A 15,610-nucleotide genomic window follows, 5' to 3' on the forward strand; every position below is an offset into this window, starting at 1 on the left:
CTTTTCCGACTTTTTTCGACGCTAATTGCAAATACCGTAATACATTTCTTGAACCTTGTCTGTCTGTGCTTGAGATAGCAGCTATACGGTGACGTCGTGTCCAATCAAAAGGACCGTCGCGCAAATCAAATGTTTGCCGCAGCTCTTTAACGGCCGCCTTGACAACTGGAAACTGCGGGTTTTCCAAAGGAAAGTAATAGGAGCGGGGAAAGCCCTAAGAACAACCAGCTCAGCTTTAGGAAAAGAAGCTCTTTTTAAGCAGCGCCCCTCCCCCCCCCGGACTTTCCCGGATGGATCGCGAGAGGAGTCATCTACTGCGCATACTCACGGCGCAGTAGCGGAGGGGCAGGGAGGGAGGGAGGAGGAGAAAAAAAATGGCGGACGAGAAAGGAGGTGATGTGAAGCTGAAGCGGCCGCGGCTTGACGGAGGTAAACATACTGCGCTCAAATTCCTCTTCCGCAACCGTTCCCCCCACCCCCCCTCAGCCAAGGTTTTAAATTAAGACGTGAAAATTCTCGTAGGTCGAAGGATAGTTGTCTTTTCCCCCTCTTTCTCCAGAGTCCGTGCGCAGCCTGGCTCTCGTATAATGCCCGTTCCTCGGCTTTTCATTTGAGCTCGGACTTTTCCACGAAGGAGCTCGTGACCTAATCTCCGGGCAGTTTGTGTGGATCTAGTCCATGTCAGAGCCCCGCAGGGTTTAGTGCACGTTTCGCCCAGACCCCTGTAGAACAGGCTAGCTGGTACCTGGGTAGGCTAAGTAGCGCCTTGCATGTATTGCGCGATCGGAAGACTATCCGGCCGTCACCCTCGTCCACCAGCGTTGCAGATGAAGATTGGCGCGGATAATTGCTCTTTTCAGCAACTTCAGAATGCAGTTGTTGGTGCAAGTTACTCGCTCTAGCAATAAACTGAATGTGATCAGCATTCTTTTATAGTTATTATGAGATAAAAGGTCCGTAAAATGGCCCCACAGGAATTCAGTGGATCTGGGCATTAGTCTCATAACATATATAAATACTAACTAGACTATATATAAATCAGATGCATAATGATTTATTTCCTTCAAGAAGAACCTTTTTTGAATGTAGTGATTTAAGATGTGTTGAACTACGACATCTATAATAGCTATGCCTGATCTGTAAAGATACGTGTTTGCTGGTCTTATGTTATATGTACATAACATGTACATGTTATACTACATATAAATAACATGCTAGAGAAAGAATATACTGGAGCATATCATTATGTAGTGTTATAATGTTTCGTTTTCACTGATCTATCTCAATCCTGTAATTCTGTGGTAGAACTAAGGGATGCATAGATGAATCCATTTGATTCATGCTAATAACAATAAGTGCAAATAGTTTGGTTTCTAGAGCAAGCTTCTATAACAACTTACTACTTGCTCAAAATCAGCTCCTCAAATGTTTATTCAAGTTGCACTGTTCCAGACTTTTGCATCAACTTGGAAATACAAGAATAATGGAACTGAAAGGATAATCTACATTTTCCAGAGAAAAAGTAGAAGGTAGACTAGTCTTAGAGGTTGGAAAAGCAGCATAGCAACACCCAACACCCTGTCAAATTTAAAATGAGGATTACTAGTTGGCTCTCCCTCTACTCTGTTGACAAAATGATGCTGGGAAAACTAAAAGATACTGGGGGTGAGTGTTGGTAGAGGAATAAGAGTTGTGAACTCATTCCTCTACCAATACTCAACCCATTCCACTATGTACTGCAAAACCCAGTATCCTTCAGTTTAGCTCCTAGGATTTGACAACGTACAAATCCTCATTATGTCCTTTCTATTCACACAGAACATGGCATTCCCAGGCAGTCTATCTGTCCCTTCAAAAGCAGTAGTCAGAAAGCACAGTTATAGACAATCCCAAACCAGCTAATGGAGAACTGAAGTTGCTCCTGGTCAGGTGATAAGAAAGGAGAGCAGTTACTTTAATTCCAGAAGTCTATCAGATTAAAGCTTCTCTTTGCACCCTCTGTAGACTTGTGAATCTCATATTTATGTGATAAATGAAGAATAAAATACCTAATAGATCTAAAAATGAGGGATATAAGAGAAAGATAGAAAACAATAATAGTGACATCAAAAAGGGACAAAGGGGCTGAAGGATCTATGAGACATACATAGCCTCAATCTTAGGAGCTTCAGCTATAGACTCTTAAGAGTCAGGAGGAATCCCTGATTTCTATGGAGGAGAGAATCATAAGATAGGTTGAAATATAATCCTTATGGAATTCAGAAGAAGGTACATTTTCAAATCATAACTTCATTCAGTTTGTAGCTTTCCCTCCAATACTACTTAATGTTGACCTACATATAACACTAAATATTCAGCAAAAATGCTTAATTCCAATGCTTAATTGGAATTGGACCCCAGCAGTCTTACACTTAGTACTCCTAAGAATTTGTGACCTTCTGCAGATCCAGCATAAATATCAATGCTGTTTGGATTGGCTAGCAATGCATAGCATGATGAACTGATAGGCATAATTCCAAATTAGTAGTCCCCAGAGAACAGAGAGATGTTCATAAACTCAGATGAGTAAAGGACAAACAGAATATTGAAGTGAGCCTATAGAACAACAGTATTGTGCTTAGTCATATGGGCATATCATATCCTAGAAGTTTCAATAGAAGCCAAATCCCTAAGGCCGTGATGACGAACCTATGGCACGCGTGCCACAGGTGGCACTCGGAGCCATATTTGCCGGCACGCGAGCTGTCAGCTCAGCTGATTTTCAGTCTTCCAGAGGACTGGAGGAGGCCGTTTTCGCCCTCCCCATGCTTCAGAAAAACTTCCAGAGCCTGGGCAGGGCGAACCCCCCCCCCCATGTAGAGGTGTCATGCGTAGATGCGCAGGTGGGCGGGGGTCACATGCACAGGTGGGCAGGGCACATTGAATTGTGGGTGTGGCCGCACAAGCTGGCAAGCGCACACACAATTTTGGCATGCCTTTACAAAAAGGTTTACCATCACTGCCCTAAGGGCAACAAATTACCTACAGTGCATTCAGAGAGTATTCAGACTCCCTTAGCTTTTGTCAATTTTGTTATGCTGCAGCCTGATTCTACAGTTGTTGAAATTCATTTTTTCTCATTAGTCTACACTCAATGAAGTGAAAACCGAATTTTAGAAATGTCTGTAAATTTAGTAAAAAGAGAAAGAAAAAAAATCACATTGGCATAAGTATTCAAACTCTTTGCACTTAAATTTAGCTCAGATCCTCCAGTTTCTTTTGATAATTGCTGACATGTTGCTACACCTTGATTGGAGTCAACCTGTGGTAATTTAAATTGATTGGACATGATTTGGAAAGGCACACACCTCTCTATAGAAGGCCTGACAATGCATACTGTAGCATAGCAAAAGCGATGAGGTCAAAGGAACTGCCTGCAGAGCTCAGAGATGGAATTATTACAAAGCACAGATCTGGGGAAGGCTACAATAAAATTTCTGCTGTACTGAAGGTCCCTAAGAGCACAATGGCCTCTGTAATTCTCAAATGGAAGACGTTTGGCACAGGACTCTTCCAAGAGCTAGTCACCTGGTAAGACTGAGCAATCGGGAGAAGGATCTTAGTAAGAGAGATAATCAAGAACCTGATGGTCACTCTGACTGAGTCCCAGAGATCCTGTTTGGAAATGGGACATAGTTCTAGATGGACAACCATCACTGCAGCCCTCCACTGATCTGGGCTTTATGGCAGAGTGACTAAATGAAAGTTTCTCCTCAGTGCAAACATATGAAAGTTTGGAGCTTGCAAAAAAGCACTTGAAGGATTCTCAGACTGTGAGGAACAAGATTCTCTGGTCTGATAAAACCAAAATGTAACTCTTTTGCCTCTATTCTAAACATTATGACTGGAGAAAACCAGGCACCGCTCATCACCTGCCCAATACCATCCCAACAGTGAAGCATGGTAGTGTCAGAATCATGCTGTGGGTGTGTTTTCAGAAGCAGGGACTGGGAAACTGGTCAGGGTTGAGGGAAAGCCAAATAGAGCAAAGTACATGGATATCCTCAATGAAACCTATTCCATAGTGCTCAGGATCTCAGACTGGGCCAAAGGTTCACTTTCCAACAAGACAACGATCCTAAGCACACAGCTAAGACAACATAGAAGTGACTTAGGGGCAACTCTGTGAATGTCCTAAAGTGGCTCAGCCAGAACCCTATTTGAATCCTCTTGAACATCTCTGGAGGGACCTGAAAATGGCTGTCAACCGATGGTCGCCATCCAACCTGACTGAGCTTGAGAGGATTTGCAAGCAATCCAGAAGTGTAATGCTTGTTGCATCATACCCAAACAGATTTGAGAATAAAATTGCTGCCAAAGGTGCTTTAATAAAGTACTGAGTGAAAGGTCTGAATACTTATGCCAATGCGAGATTTCAATGTTTTTTAAAATAAATTTACACACATTTCTAAAATTCTTTTTTCATTTCGTCATTATGGGATACTGAGTATAGATTAATGAGGAAAAAAATGAATTTCAACAACTGTAGAAACTGGATGCAGCATAACAAAATTGACAAAAGGGAAGGGGATCTGAATACTTTCTGAATGCACTGTATATTTCAAGGAATACAAACAGGAAAAAAATTCAAAACTTAGTAGCAGCAGTTATCCAGATGAACAAAAATGATTAGTTTGTTTGGAGTGCATGCAAATCTTGGGCAAATTCTGGTTGATAAAAGGAAATGTGTAGAACTTAATTCATAATGCCATATTGTTTTCTTGCCACCAGTATCAACATAATTTTTACTACTTTATTTCAGAATGTTATTTCAGCTTCATAGTGTAGTCTATACTCTAGAATGCCCTTGTGCCCTTCCTTGCCAACAGTATCCATTCCAGCTTTGCTTAGTTTTTGGGGAATCACTTAAACTCCAGTCAACAACAACTACAGTGTTTAAAACCCAGCTAAATAAAATCCCACATTACTAAATTTCACCTAGCTACCAGCAAACTTTGTTTTTTTGCTGCAATAAACCAACTATAAGCTTTGTGACGATTTCTAGTTCTAAGAATTATATTGTGGCATAAATATTTGTGGTTTAAATTTTAGAATTTTCAGTTTTACTATCTTTTTATCTTTCTGTAATTCAAGACAGTATAAATGTATATTTTAAAGATTATATATTTTAATTATTTCCATGGGTTTATTCTGTCTTGATTTGAAATAACTCTCCCAATTTTTGTAGGGATGTCATGCAGATGCATGATTTTTAAAATATATTTACTTATATAATTTAATTATTTTTATTCTGCATTAGCCGAGTGATAGGAGCTCCCTTCACTATATGTCTATGTCCTTACAGTGTGCTCTGTATAAACAGTTGTGGAGGTGCTGACACTGTAAGTGCAAAAGTCGCCTCTGAATAACACTGCTTTATGAGGTTGCTGCTCCCATCAGTCCACTCAGTAAAAATAGCTCATCTTGGTAAGTTGTTTCGACTTCACCAGGACCTGAAGAAGAGGCAGAAAAACCTGTGAAAACTAAGACTGTTTCTTCCAGTAATGGAGGGGAAAGCTCGAGTCGTAGTGTGGAAAAACGTGCAGCTGATGAAGATGCTGAAGACTTCTCAACAAAGCCTGCTCCTGCCAAAATGTCCAAGTTTGGGTTTGCCATTGCCTCTCAGCTTTCAAAGAAACCACCTACAATATCCATCAAACTTGGAGCAACTGTAAGTGGTTAGAAAATGTTTTGAATTGGTAATGTTTAGTATTTGAATGAATAAATATTGTTTTGACATTAAAAATAGTCTTAAAATGTTGATTTTATCTTAATTGAGCCTTGTGAATTATAGATGGTTTTTATTGCCTTGTTTTATGAACAATTATAAGATTTACGGAACATGGAATTTGCTGGGAATGTGAAGATATTGATAATTTCTATTCTAGTGTTTGCTGTAGTATGGTGGTGAGTGCATAACTTAGCAATATTATATACTGACAAAAATAAATACTAATTAGCCTTCATTAAAGATATATGAATTCATTTAAAGGAATATAATTAGTAGTTTAGAGAGCCAATGTGGTGTATTGGTTAAGGCACCGGTTAGAAACCGGGAAGCCATGAGTTCTAGTGCTGTCTTAAGCATGAAGTCAGATAGATGACCTTTTGCCAGTCACACTCTCATAGCCGGAAGAAGGCAGTAGCAAAACAAAACCTGTATAGCACATTCAAACATCAGCACAGAAAATGTTTTATGACATTTTGCATTATGTCACAAAACTCTTTTATGATATTTATAGCATAAAATATTCCATAAGATTTGCCAAATTTCAATTCTGTGGGAGTCATGGGTCCTGGGTATTGGACACATTTTGTATGTTAATCCATTTGAGGTAAATCTTGGTTCAAAAATTATTGCCTATGATGCACCCTTTCACCCTGTTAAAAGTTACAAGAATAAGAGTTTTAGTTGTACCGTATATAAATTGAATTGTCTTGATTTAGAAACAATTTTCCATGTAATATGGGGTAGAGAAAGGTACAGTTCAAGTAAAATGTCAGTTTGTGTTTAGTAATTTGGTTTACTTAAGATTTGTAGCATGCTTTTAATTACTAATTTCTATTGTATTGATTTCTTGCATCAATAATTTTTTTCTTTGCCTCTTTCAGAAACCTAAAGAACCTACTCCAACTTTAGCTCCAAAAACACTCTCTGTAGCAGCAGTATTCAATGAAGATGAAGATGTAAGTAACTGAGAAATGTGCAGGAATGTGAATGTATTACAGATCTATAGCGTTAAATACGTACCCAAATCTAATAAAACAAACAAACAAACCCTGCTGGTGGTTTTGTAGACTTTGAATACCTAGGCTTTGGTGAGGGTAATTGAAGAGCCCTCCTGGGTAGTGCAGGTCTGCTTTTTGTTCTTGCCCATGTTTTGCCATCTTATGTTCTTTGTTTTTATTATTGTATTATATTTTTCTGAGTTTTTTAAAAATTTATGTACTGCTTAGAGTAGTTAAAAGTTGAGTCACATACACATTTAATTATAAGAATATAGTAAATAAACACAATCACATAGTTGCTAATCCTGACGAAAATATGTTTAGGTTTAAAGGCTTTTAGAGAAGTGCAGATTTAGCAGTGCAAAGCATCTTTTTGCCTTTGAATCTGAATTGCCACATATCTCTGTATGTTGTGTAGAATAGGGGTAGTAGGCTGCTTTAGCTGCAAGAGCTGTATTGTGTCTTTCTAAAGTTAATAAAAAAATTTAAACTACAAACTTTAGATTGGATGAGATTTTTAACAATAAATTATTAAATTGAATGTAATAAAATGTATGATTGATTTATATGCTGGGGGCTGACATTCAAGATCAGCACAAAATAACAAATGGGCCCTTCAAAAACAATCCCATCTATACTATAAACAAAATAATTGTGTTCATGTTTTATTTTTACTTAGAGTGAACCTGAAGAGATGCCTCCAGAAGCTAAAATGCGTATGAAAAACATTGGAAGGTAACATGTCTTTCATAGTAACATTGTTGGAAAATGGTAGAACAATATTCATTATATTAGTATATTGGCTGTGTGTTGAAGCTAAACTTTAAGTAGCTCTTCTAGAGTTATTTCCAAATGTATCGGGGATTATAATTTGGAATTTATACATACCATGTTTCTGGTTTATCCTTTTTAGCTTTCAGCAGTTGAAAATATTTTTATTGTATTTATCTTCTGCCATAAGAAAATGTGTCCAAATACAATAGTTTTGGATTTCAGGATTATAAACATACTGCTGCCAGCTGCATATAGATATGGCATTCTCACTTTATAATAGAAGCTCTTTAAATATTTTTAAATAAAGTACTAAATTAGTAAAGGTGAACCAATTGATTTTGTTTGTTTACAGGGATACTCCAACTTCAGCAGGACCAAATTCTTTCAACAAAGGAAAGCACGGGTTTTCTGACAACCAGAAGTTATGGGAACGTAATATGAAATCTCATCTTGGAAATGTTCGTGAACAGGATGACTAGTTGTCTATTTTAATCTGGGTGTTGGGAAATGGGAGAGTACAATATTAAAGGAATAGTGCCCTTTTTTAGAATGGTATACAGCTATTTTGGGTGCCACTTTTAAAAGTTCGTCGTGGTACAACAACAAAAATGAGTTTAAAAGTAGAGGTAACTTATGTTTTGTATACAAATTTCAAAGCAATTGCTAATTTTGTAGCTTCATGCATTTAATTTCACAAGGTTATGGAAAATAAAGGCATTGGAAGTAGTACATTTTTAAAGAAATTTTCTTTTTACAATTATTCTTATATGAAGATAGAAAAATCACTCTGTCTTTAATTAGTTTTAAGTTAAATGCTGCTGTATTAAAAAAAATCCAGATCCTGTTCTGTGATAGGTTTTTGTTGTTTATTTCTTTAGGCTACTTTTATAGAGGTTCAGTACATCAAGTCTTGCTAGACTGTTTTAATCCACATAATTCTGTAAAATAAACTATTGCAAAATAACTTTACTACATTTCAATCTAAGATTTTTGACTGTGGTAGACTATTAGTATAATCCTGTTCTCGAACATTGTGTAATCCTTCTGTAGCCTGTTTCCCCCTTAAGAAATGGGTCTTGCATGTATATACATATTAGGAAATTATTACAAACATTCATAACAAAGGTAAATCAGTATTTTTTAACATTTCAACTCTTGAGTCTTGACCAGTGCTTGTCAATGTTTGTCAGTTTGAAGTAGATTGATTGATAGGCTGTCAAAGAAAAAGGAATTTTCAGAAGGAGACTATGCTTTGTCATGTTTTAAATGCCAGGGTCTTTTTAAAAATAATCCTATAGGAGTAAGAATTACACATATTTAAATTAGCACATATTAAATTGTTTACTAAAATGCAGAAATTTGCAATTTTTTTTCCATATTTTGATGATATATTGTGCTAGAACTTTGGTAGCAAAAGTGAACTCTACTTTGAAGACAGAGAATCATGGTTTGGGTTTGTTTGTTTTTGTGGTTTATTTTGCATTCATATTTAAGCAGATGCAAACACACACACCCTTTAGCTTTTCTTGTTCAGACTTCATTTCTTCAAGAAAATATCTTTTTCTCATTTTTTTAGAACGTTCTAATTTCTTAAATAAAAAAGAGAACACCATATTTCTGGTTGGTGTAGCTTTCAAGGTTTGCGTAGCATAGTTTGACCCAAGGCTTGTCTGCTATGTCCCTTTGCAGAATATGTATATAGGTCAGCATCTGGAGCCAGAAGCTCCAGTTGGATTGGGGGCCTTCGCTCATTACAAAGCTTCAATAGGATCACTGTTTCATTAAAACCATGGTCTGGAAAATGACACCATTTATGCTTGAATATTTCCAACTTCCCGTTTGTTTGTATCTTTGTTTAGTCTTAGGAAATTAAAAACATCCTTCTAAGATGTCACCAGCTGAATGCAAAGATGTAGCTATTAAATAGACATAGAAAATTAGAAGCATTGTTTGGAAAACCACCGGTAATGGCAAAATATAATGGATGCAGCTTTCAAAATGACAGAAGGAACTATGAATAAAGGAAGTTTCTTTCTACAAAAAAGTATTTTCCACATTCTTTGATTAGGAAAGACATTCCTAGACTCTGGTCTTCAATTGTGCTGCATTTCTCTTATCCCTCTTTAATTTTTAAAGTAGCTAATTACCAACATTGCTAACCAGCTGGGTCATAAAGGGAACCAATCCAAAAACTGGGTAGATGTTTTCTCCACTCACCTGTTTTTTAACTTATTTAAAGACAACATCAGCAAGAAGATGGAAGTGATTGAATAGGTGTACTTATGTCAGCTTTCTGGGGCAGACCAGTCAGGAGGTATAGCCAGATCATCTAATTCTACTTTATTGTAAGATAGCATAAACAGAATCATGCAAGTTTGAAAGTATATTTCTCCCTCCCCTGTTCCATTTACAGCCCAAGACACCATGGACTGAGTCACTAGCCTCCTGAGTGACCTCCTGAGTCACTTGCCCAGTCCACATTCCTGCTAACACTGAACTGCCTTCCCTCATCCCCAAGGTTTTACATTTATTGATTTAAGGAAGAGTTAATGTAAATTTTAAAACGGTACACAAACAGAAACAGATCAGTTTATACATTCAATTAACCCTAAGGGTAAGTTGGTCTGACAGCATCCTGATACAGATAGTCCTCAACTTACAGAAGTTCATTTAATGACTGTCAAAGTTACAACACTGCTGAAAAAAGGGACATGACCATTTTTCACTCAACATTGCAGTATCTCTCTAGTCACATGATCAAAATTCAGATGCTCGGCAACATATTTATGACTTGCTGTGTCCCAAAGTCATGTGATCCCCTTTTGGAATCATCATATTCACTTAACAACCATGTTACAAAATTAACAACTGCAGTGGCTCACTTAACAGTTGTGGCAAGAAAGGTCATAAAATGGGGTAAAATTAATTTAACAAATGTTTCAGTTAGCAACATAAATTTTGGACACAATTGTGGCCATAAGTTGAGGACTATCTGTACCCCATTTGTAGTTGTAGATTGTAGTTAAGCAGCCTGCAACATTTTCATTTGGTCATATGAAGGGTTGCCTGGAAGGTTAATCAATGCTTTCCACAATCAAGATGGTTCTAGAGAAGCATCTCAAAATAGGGTCTTTCTGGGTCCCACTTTTCTGTGGCAATATAGTGCCTGATCACAATAGCATGACTTTTCATTTTATTTTTGCTCCAGTGGAAAAAGAATAAAGTTTACTTTATAGAAACTGGGAGGAATAATAACATGACTGAGACATCCCCCATTGTGTGTTGTTTGTGCATAGAACAATGAATGAAGATACGGTCAAATGGATTTTCCTGGATCAACAAAGTTTTCTTGTATTTCTCGATGTGCTTATTCTGTATTCTATAGCTCCCATTTAAAATGTAATTGATAAACTAGGACATGGTTTGTTTTAGTTCCCGTTAGGTCTCTGTTCCCATGAAAATATTGTCATATGGAGATCATTTTTTTCAGGATATGCTGATTGAACTTAGAGCTAAATTTAGAGAGAGCTCAGTAGTGCTGACCATATCAGAAGTCATTTCTTAAATTTGACTGTTATGGATATGGTGCAGCTCTAAATTAGGCAACTGGTTTTCCCCTCGGCCAACTTTAAGCCATAGACTTCCTAATGGGAGTAAAGCTTCAACACTTCTCCTTTGTGTTTATGAGATTCCGTTGTACTACTACTATTATGTAGAAAACCATCTTCCCTTTTGTCCTCACTAATAAAACTCTAGCTCCACTAGGATCCTGTGCTTACATTTAATTATAAATCTCTCCATTTGAATCTCAGTTCATCTTCAAAAAATTAGCTATAGACTTAGAGACTTTCATTCAAAGAGCCCAGAAATCTGTCTGTTTGGTTGTCTTTCAAATCCATCCAATCAATTTATCTGCAAAAAAAAGCAAACATAGCGTACTTTACAGGTTTATAAAGGATGGTCTCTTGTGAACCTTTATCAATCAGCCTTCAATGATTCAATATGTAAAGGTCATTATAGTACCGTTTTAGAGTTTATCTCTTGAAAATACACGAGTATTTTCAAACATGTCAAACCACAAAAACAGCAGTTATGATAACACTACTATGTGCTGTTATCCTAAATCTGAGGATTTCACATTTTGATATTTAATCCTAATCATTAATCTTAATCCTCAATCACCTATCCTCCTTAGTGGTTTCCACTGCTGCTAACATGGCATATCAGTAACAGAGTTAGTCAGATTCACCCAAATCTGAGTCAAAGTTCTTGCCTTGAAGGATTCCCTCAGAACTGAGGGCTGCCACCAGCTGATCTTAGAAATCACACTATCAAGACCAAGTAGACACCCAATATTTATGCACAACTTTATTGTAACTTTATTTTCTATCCAGAAATCTTCAGTAGTATTGAACCTTAGAACCGGCAATGCCATAATCATGACTTGCATAAACAATGAAGAGAATATAACCCTGCCTTTTTTTCTGAAATGGAGTCTTGACACGTATAGTAATGTTATTATAGCATCAGTACCAATATTCAAATTGCAGACTCGTCAATTGTTGGAGATGGTTTCCCTACATTTCTTGTATAAATAAAAGGTTAAGATTTCCAGCTAAATAAAAGGTTAAGATTTCCAGCTAAAGTGGCATGTCGAATCCAGTGTAGTACAGCATAGATCTGTAACCCATGTTGATAAGTATAAAGTCTTACACCTGATTCACCATACATAGTGGGTTGGGAATAAACAAATTCTTATGTTTGTTTCTTGGAGCTATATAGGCTCCTTTATTCAAGGCTTCTATTGCCATATATGTCAATTTTAACTGAAAACTATGGTTTTTGTAAGCCTCAATAATTTGATCTTTTCCACAATATTCCAAAAATAAAGTGGCTTCTTCTTTCATATCGTACAGACTGTCTAAGCATATTTCTCTGTTTAATAACAAACCTCAGTGCAGAACAAAACACTGTGAGCAGCTCCCAAATTTTCATAAAGCAAATAAATTAAGGAAAAAATTCTGATAAAGGAGACTAGCATTGATGGTGTTACCTAGTTTGGCCCAACGTTGCTTTTTTAAAAGGCAGCTGGACTTTGTTTCTTCTTGAAAATATTTCTCTCTTCATTAGAAGAAGAAGAAGTTTGGATGAGAAGCAAAACAGCTTCAAGAAAAAACGTCCAGCTGCCTTTTGAAAAAGCACCTCTGGGACAACCTGGATATCTGAGACTCTCCATAGACCGTTATCTAGTTTGGGTAATAAAATGCTTTCAAGAAAACAACCAAGCTCAGAGAGCACCAAGGACCCCTCAGACAAGATTCCTTTTTTATTCTCTTGAAGGGCAGAAAGAGGCATGTGTTTTTATTTCGGAAATATTCTCTATTTTTGTCATTTGTTATTGTGATCCTCAGCATTATGTTGTACTATCAGTGTAAATATCCAGTTTCTTCATTCTTTGGTTATTTTCTTTGAAGAATTTTGATACAATTCAAAGTCGTATCTTTTGGAAGCTATTGCAATGTCTTCAAGATTTGAAAAAAAAAAACATTTTATTTTCATGTTCCCTTTAGTTATTTAATATGCCTAGATGAGTTCAGGACAGTTTACTTTATCTCTCATAATTATCACAGCTAAGAACAAGATGATATTTTCCTTAAAGCAGAGTTTGATATGTTCAGCTAAATTATCAGTCTGGTGCTTGACTGTAGAATTAGAAGGTTTTTTCTGATTTCTTTATTTTCTCCTCAATTGGCAACCACAATAATGCAAGACTTCACAAGTTTTCCCAATAACAAGATTTTCTTCTGTTTTTAGTTAGAAGAACCATTACAGAAAGGTTTCATAATTTTGCAGATGCTAGAATTAATATCCAGAATTATCTATTTTAGTGTGCTTTACACACAAACAGAGAGTTTATAATATAAAGTGAATCCATATTTGATGTACTCCTGATCAAATTCTATTATTTTTGCTGCCGTATTAAGATAAAAATATTTCGTTTTCTGAAAATTGTTATGAATATATAATTTCAGATTTAGTTTTGCAGTCTACACAATCACTGGATTTTTTTGTGTATTATTGTGCTAAAATGCATTTTTTATTTTGAAATGAAAAACTTCAACAAAGCAAAACTTCTTTCTTAAATTTTCCTACACTTTCATTGCAACACTGCTCATTAAAAAAAACATGGTGCAACCAATGTGTAGACCTGGTGTAATCCTTGTTCTCTGCCTGTAAGCACAAGTAATTATCTGGAGGGAAATATTGGGCTAGGATCAGGAACAATCTGCCTGGAAAAAGCAAGTAAGAAAGACCTTACACCGGTTAGTGTTTTGTGCTGACTTCTACCTTTGTTCTAATGAGCAAAGTCAAACGGAGACAACCAGAATATTTAGCTTTGTCTTTTCACAGTTCAAGCACTGCTTGAAGAAGTATGTATTTCTGATAGACTTATTCTGATGGGCAATATTGCATCTAATTGGAAAAATCAGTTGCTTTCCAAAAATACTTGGAAAGCTGCAGAGATAGCAGTAGCCAAGCCTTTTTTTCCCTCCAGAGCCAGGCCAGGCCTATCAAACTGGCAGCCTGTGGAATGGATGTGTCAACGTGGAGGCCATGCCTACCCCTGCTCCGCAAAGGCAAAAGATGTGATACATCACGGGAAGCAATCGAGTTTGACACCCATGCTCCAGACTATTGTTTCAGCTTTTTCTCCTTTTTTCTTTTCTATTCCTCTTCAATAACTTGAGAATGGAGGAGGTGTTTTAAACTACATGCCTCTCTCCATTTTGGGTCAGGATAGTAAGTATCTTCCATATGTTTCTAGAAATCCTTCTGACCCTCCTTAGCCAGCATGATAAAATGAAAATCTCTATTTTCAAAGGTCCCTAGGCTAAATAACTGAAGAAGATGTAATTGCTGCGACTTTTAATCAAGATGAGACAGATCTTTCCTGAAATAATCCTAGCAAGCCAATTTAATACAGGTAGCCCTCGATTTACGACCAGAATTGAGCCCAATTCTATTGCCCATCAGAATTTTTGTTGCTAACAAAACAGTTGTTAATTGGGTTTTGCTCCATTTTATGACTTTTTTCCCCACAGTTTTTAAGCGAATCACTGCAGTCAAGTTAATAACACAATTGTAAAATAAATCTGGCTTTCCCATTCATTTTCCTTGTCAAAAGTTGCAAAAGGTGATCCACTTGACCCAAGACACTGCAATTGTCATAAATATGAATCCGTTACCAAGTGTCTGAATTTTGATCACATGACTACAGGGACATTGCAACAGTCATGTGTGAAAAACGGTCATAAGTCACTTTTTTTCAGTGCAATTATAACTTCCAATGGTCACTAAAAGAACTGTTGTAACTTGAGGACTAACTGTATAAGCAAATGTTTACAGTATCTTATCTACTTAAGCAAATGTTCCAGCTCTTTAGTATCTTGTTGAAAGTCTTGCATTATACTACAGAGCTTTACCAGAAAGTCTTGGAAATTGTTATTCTAAATAATATGCACCTTGTGGCAATCAAATACTGGGTCCTTTGGTAGGAGAATTACTTAATTATTTATTCTACTCAGAAATATCTACAACTAATTCCAAAGAAAGAGGACCTTTTTAAAATTAAGTGAGAGGTTTGAGGTGGTAAATACCTTCCTTGTCCTCAGGGAGCAGTTTGTGAAGATCTTCAATAGACTTATAAATGGAAGTAGATTAATCACTTACAGGAAGCCATTGATTGTCATCCAGTCAATGTTTACTCGTAGTGATCACATCATTTTTTCCCATCATAATCTGTCCCCAACCAAGTCCTTCATGTCTTCAATCAGCATACCTATTGCTAGTGTAACTGAGGCCACCCTTCTTGTTTCTGGTTGTTCTCTCATCCTAGTTTTCCCAGCATCCAATACAGTATTTCAGTATACTCCTTCCATCTTTGCTTGATCTTCAAATAGTTTCTATCTGCCAATTGGTATCCTTCAGCATAAAATTTGAGGCTGGAACCTCTTTCTGTATATGGATCTCTTTTGCAAGATTCTTGTTTTCCCATGTTTGTTTCCAT

At 36.7% G+C, this 15,610-nt stretch overlaps 1 protein-coding gene across 1 annotated transcript; it reads left to right on the top strand.

Moving 5' to 3' along the window:
- The first annotated feature begins 276 nt into the window (after positions 1–276).
- Positions 277–9,154, top strand: PCNP (PEST proteolytic signal containing nuclear protein). Its single transcript, XM_081950758.1, has 5 exons — positions 277–429; positions 5,490–5,710; positions 6,652–6,726; positions 7,448–7,503; positions 7,895–9,154. The coding sequence occupies exons 1-5, from the start codon at positions 375–377 to the stop codon at positions 8,019–8,021; spliced, it is 534 nt and encodes a 177-aa protein (XP_081806884.1). The 5' UTR covers positions 277–374; the 3' UTR covers positions 8,022–9,154.
- The last annotated feature ends 6,456 nt before the right edge of the window (positions 9,155–15,610 follow it).

This window comes from Natrix helvetica, assembly GCF_964273705.1.
Source record: "Natrix helvetica genome assembly, chromosome: 4".
In the NCBI taxonomy this organism is placed as follows: Eukaryota; Metazoa; Chordata; class Lepidosauria; order Squamata; family Natricidae; genus Natrix; species Natrix helvetica.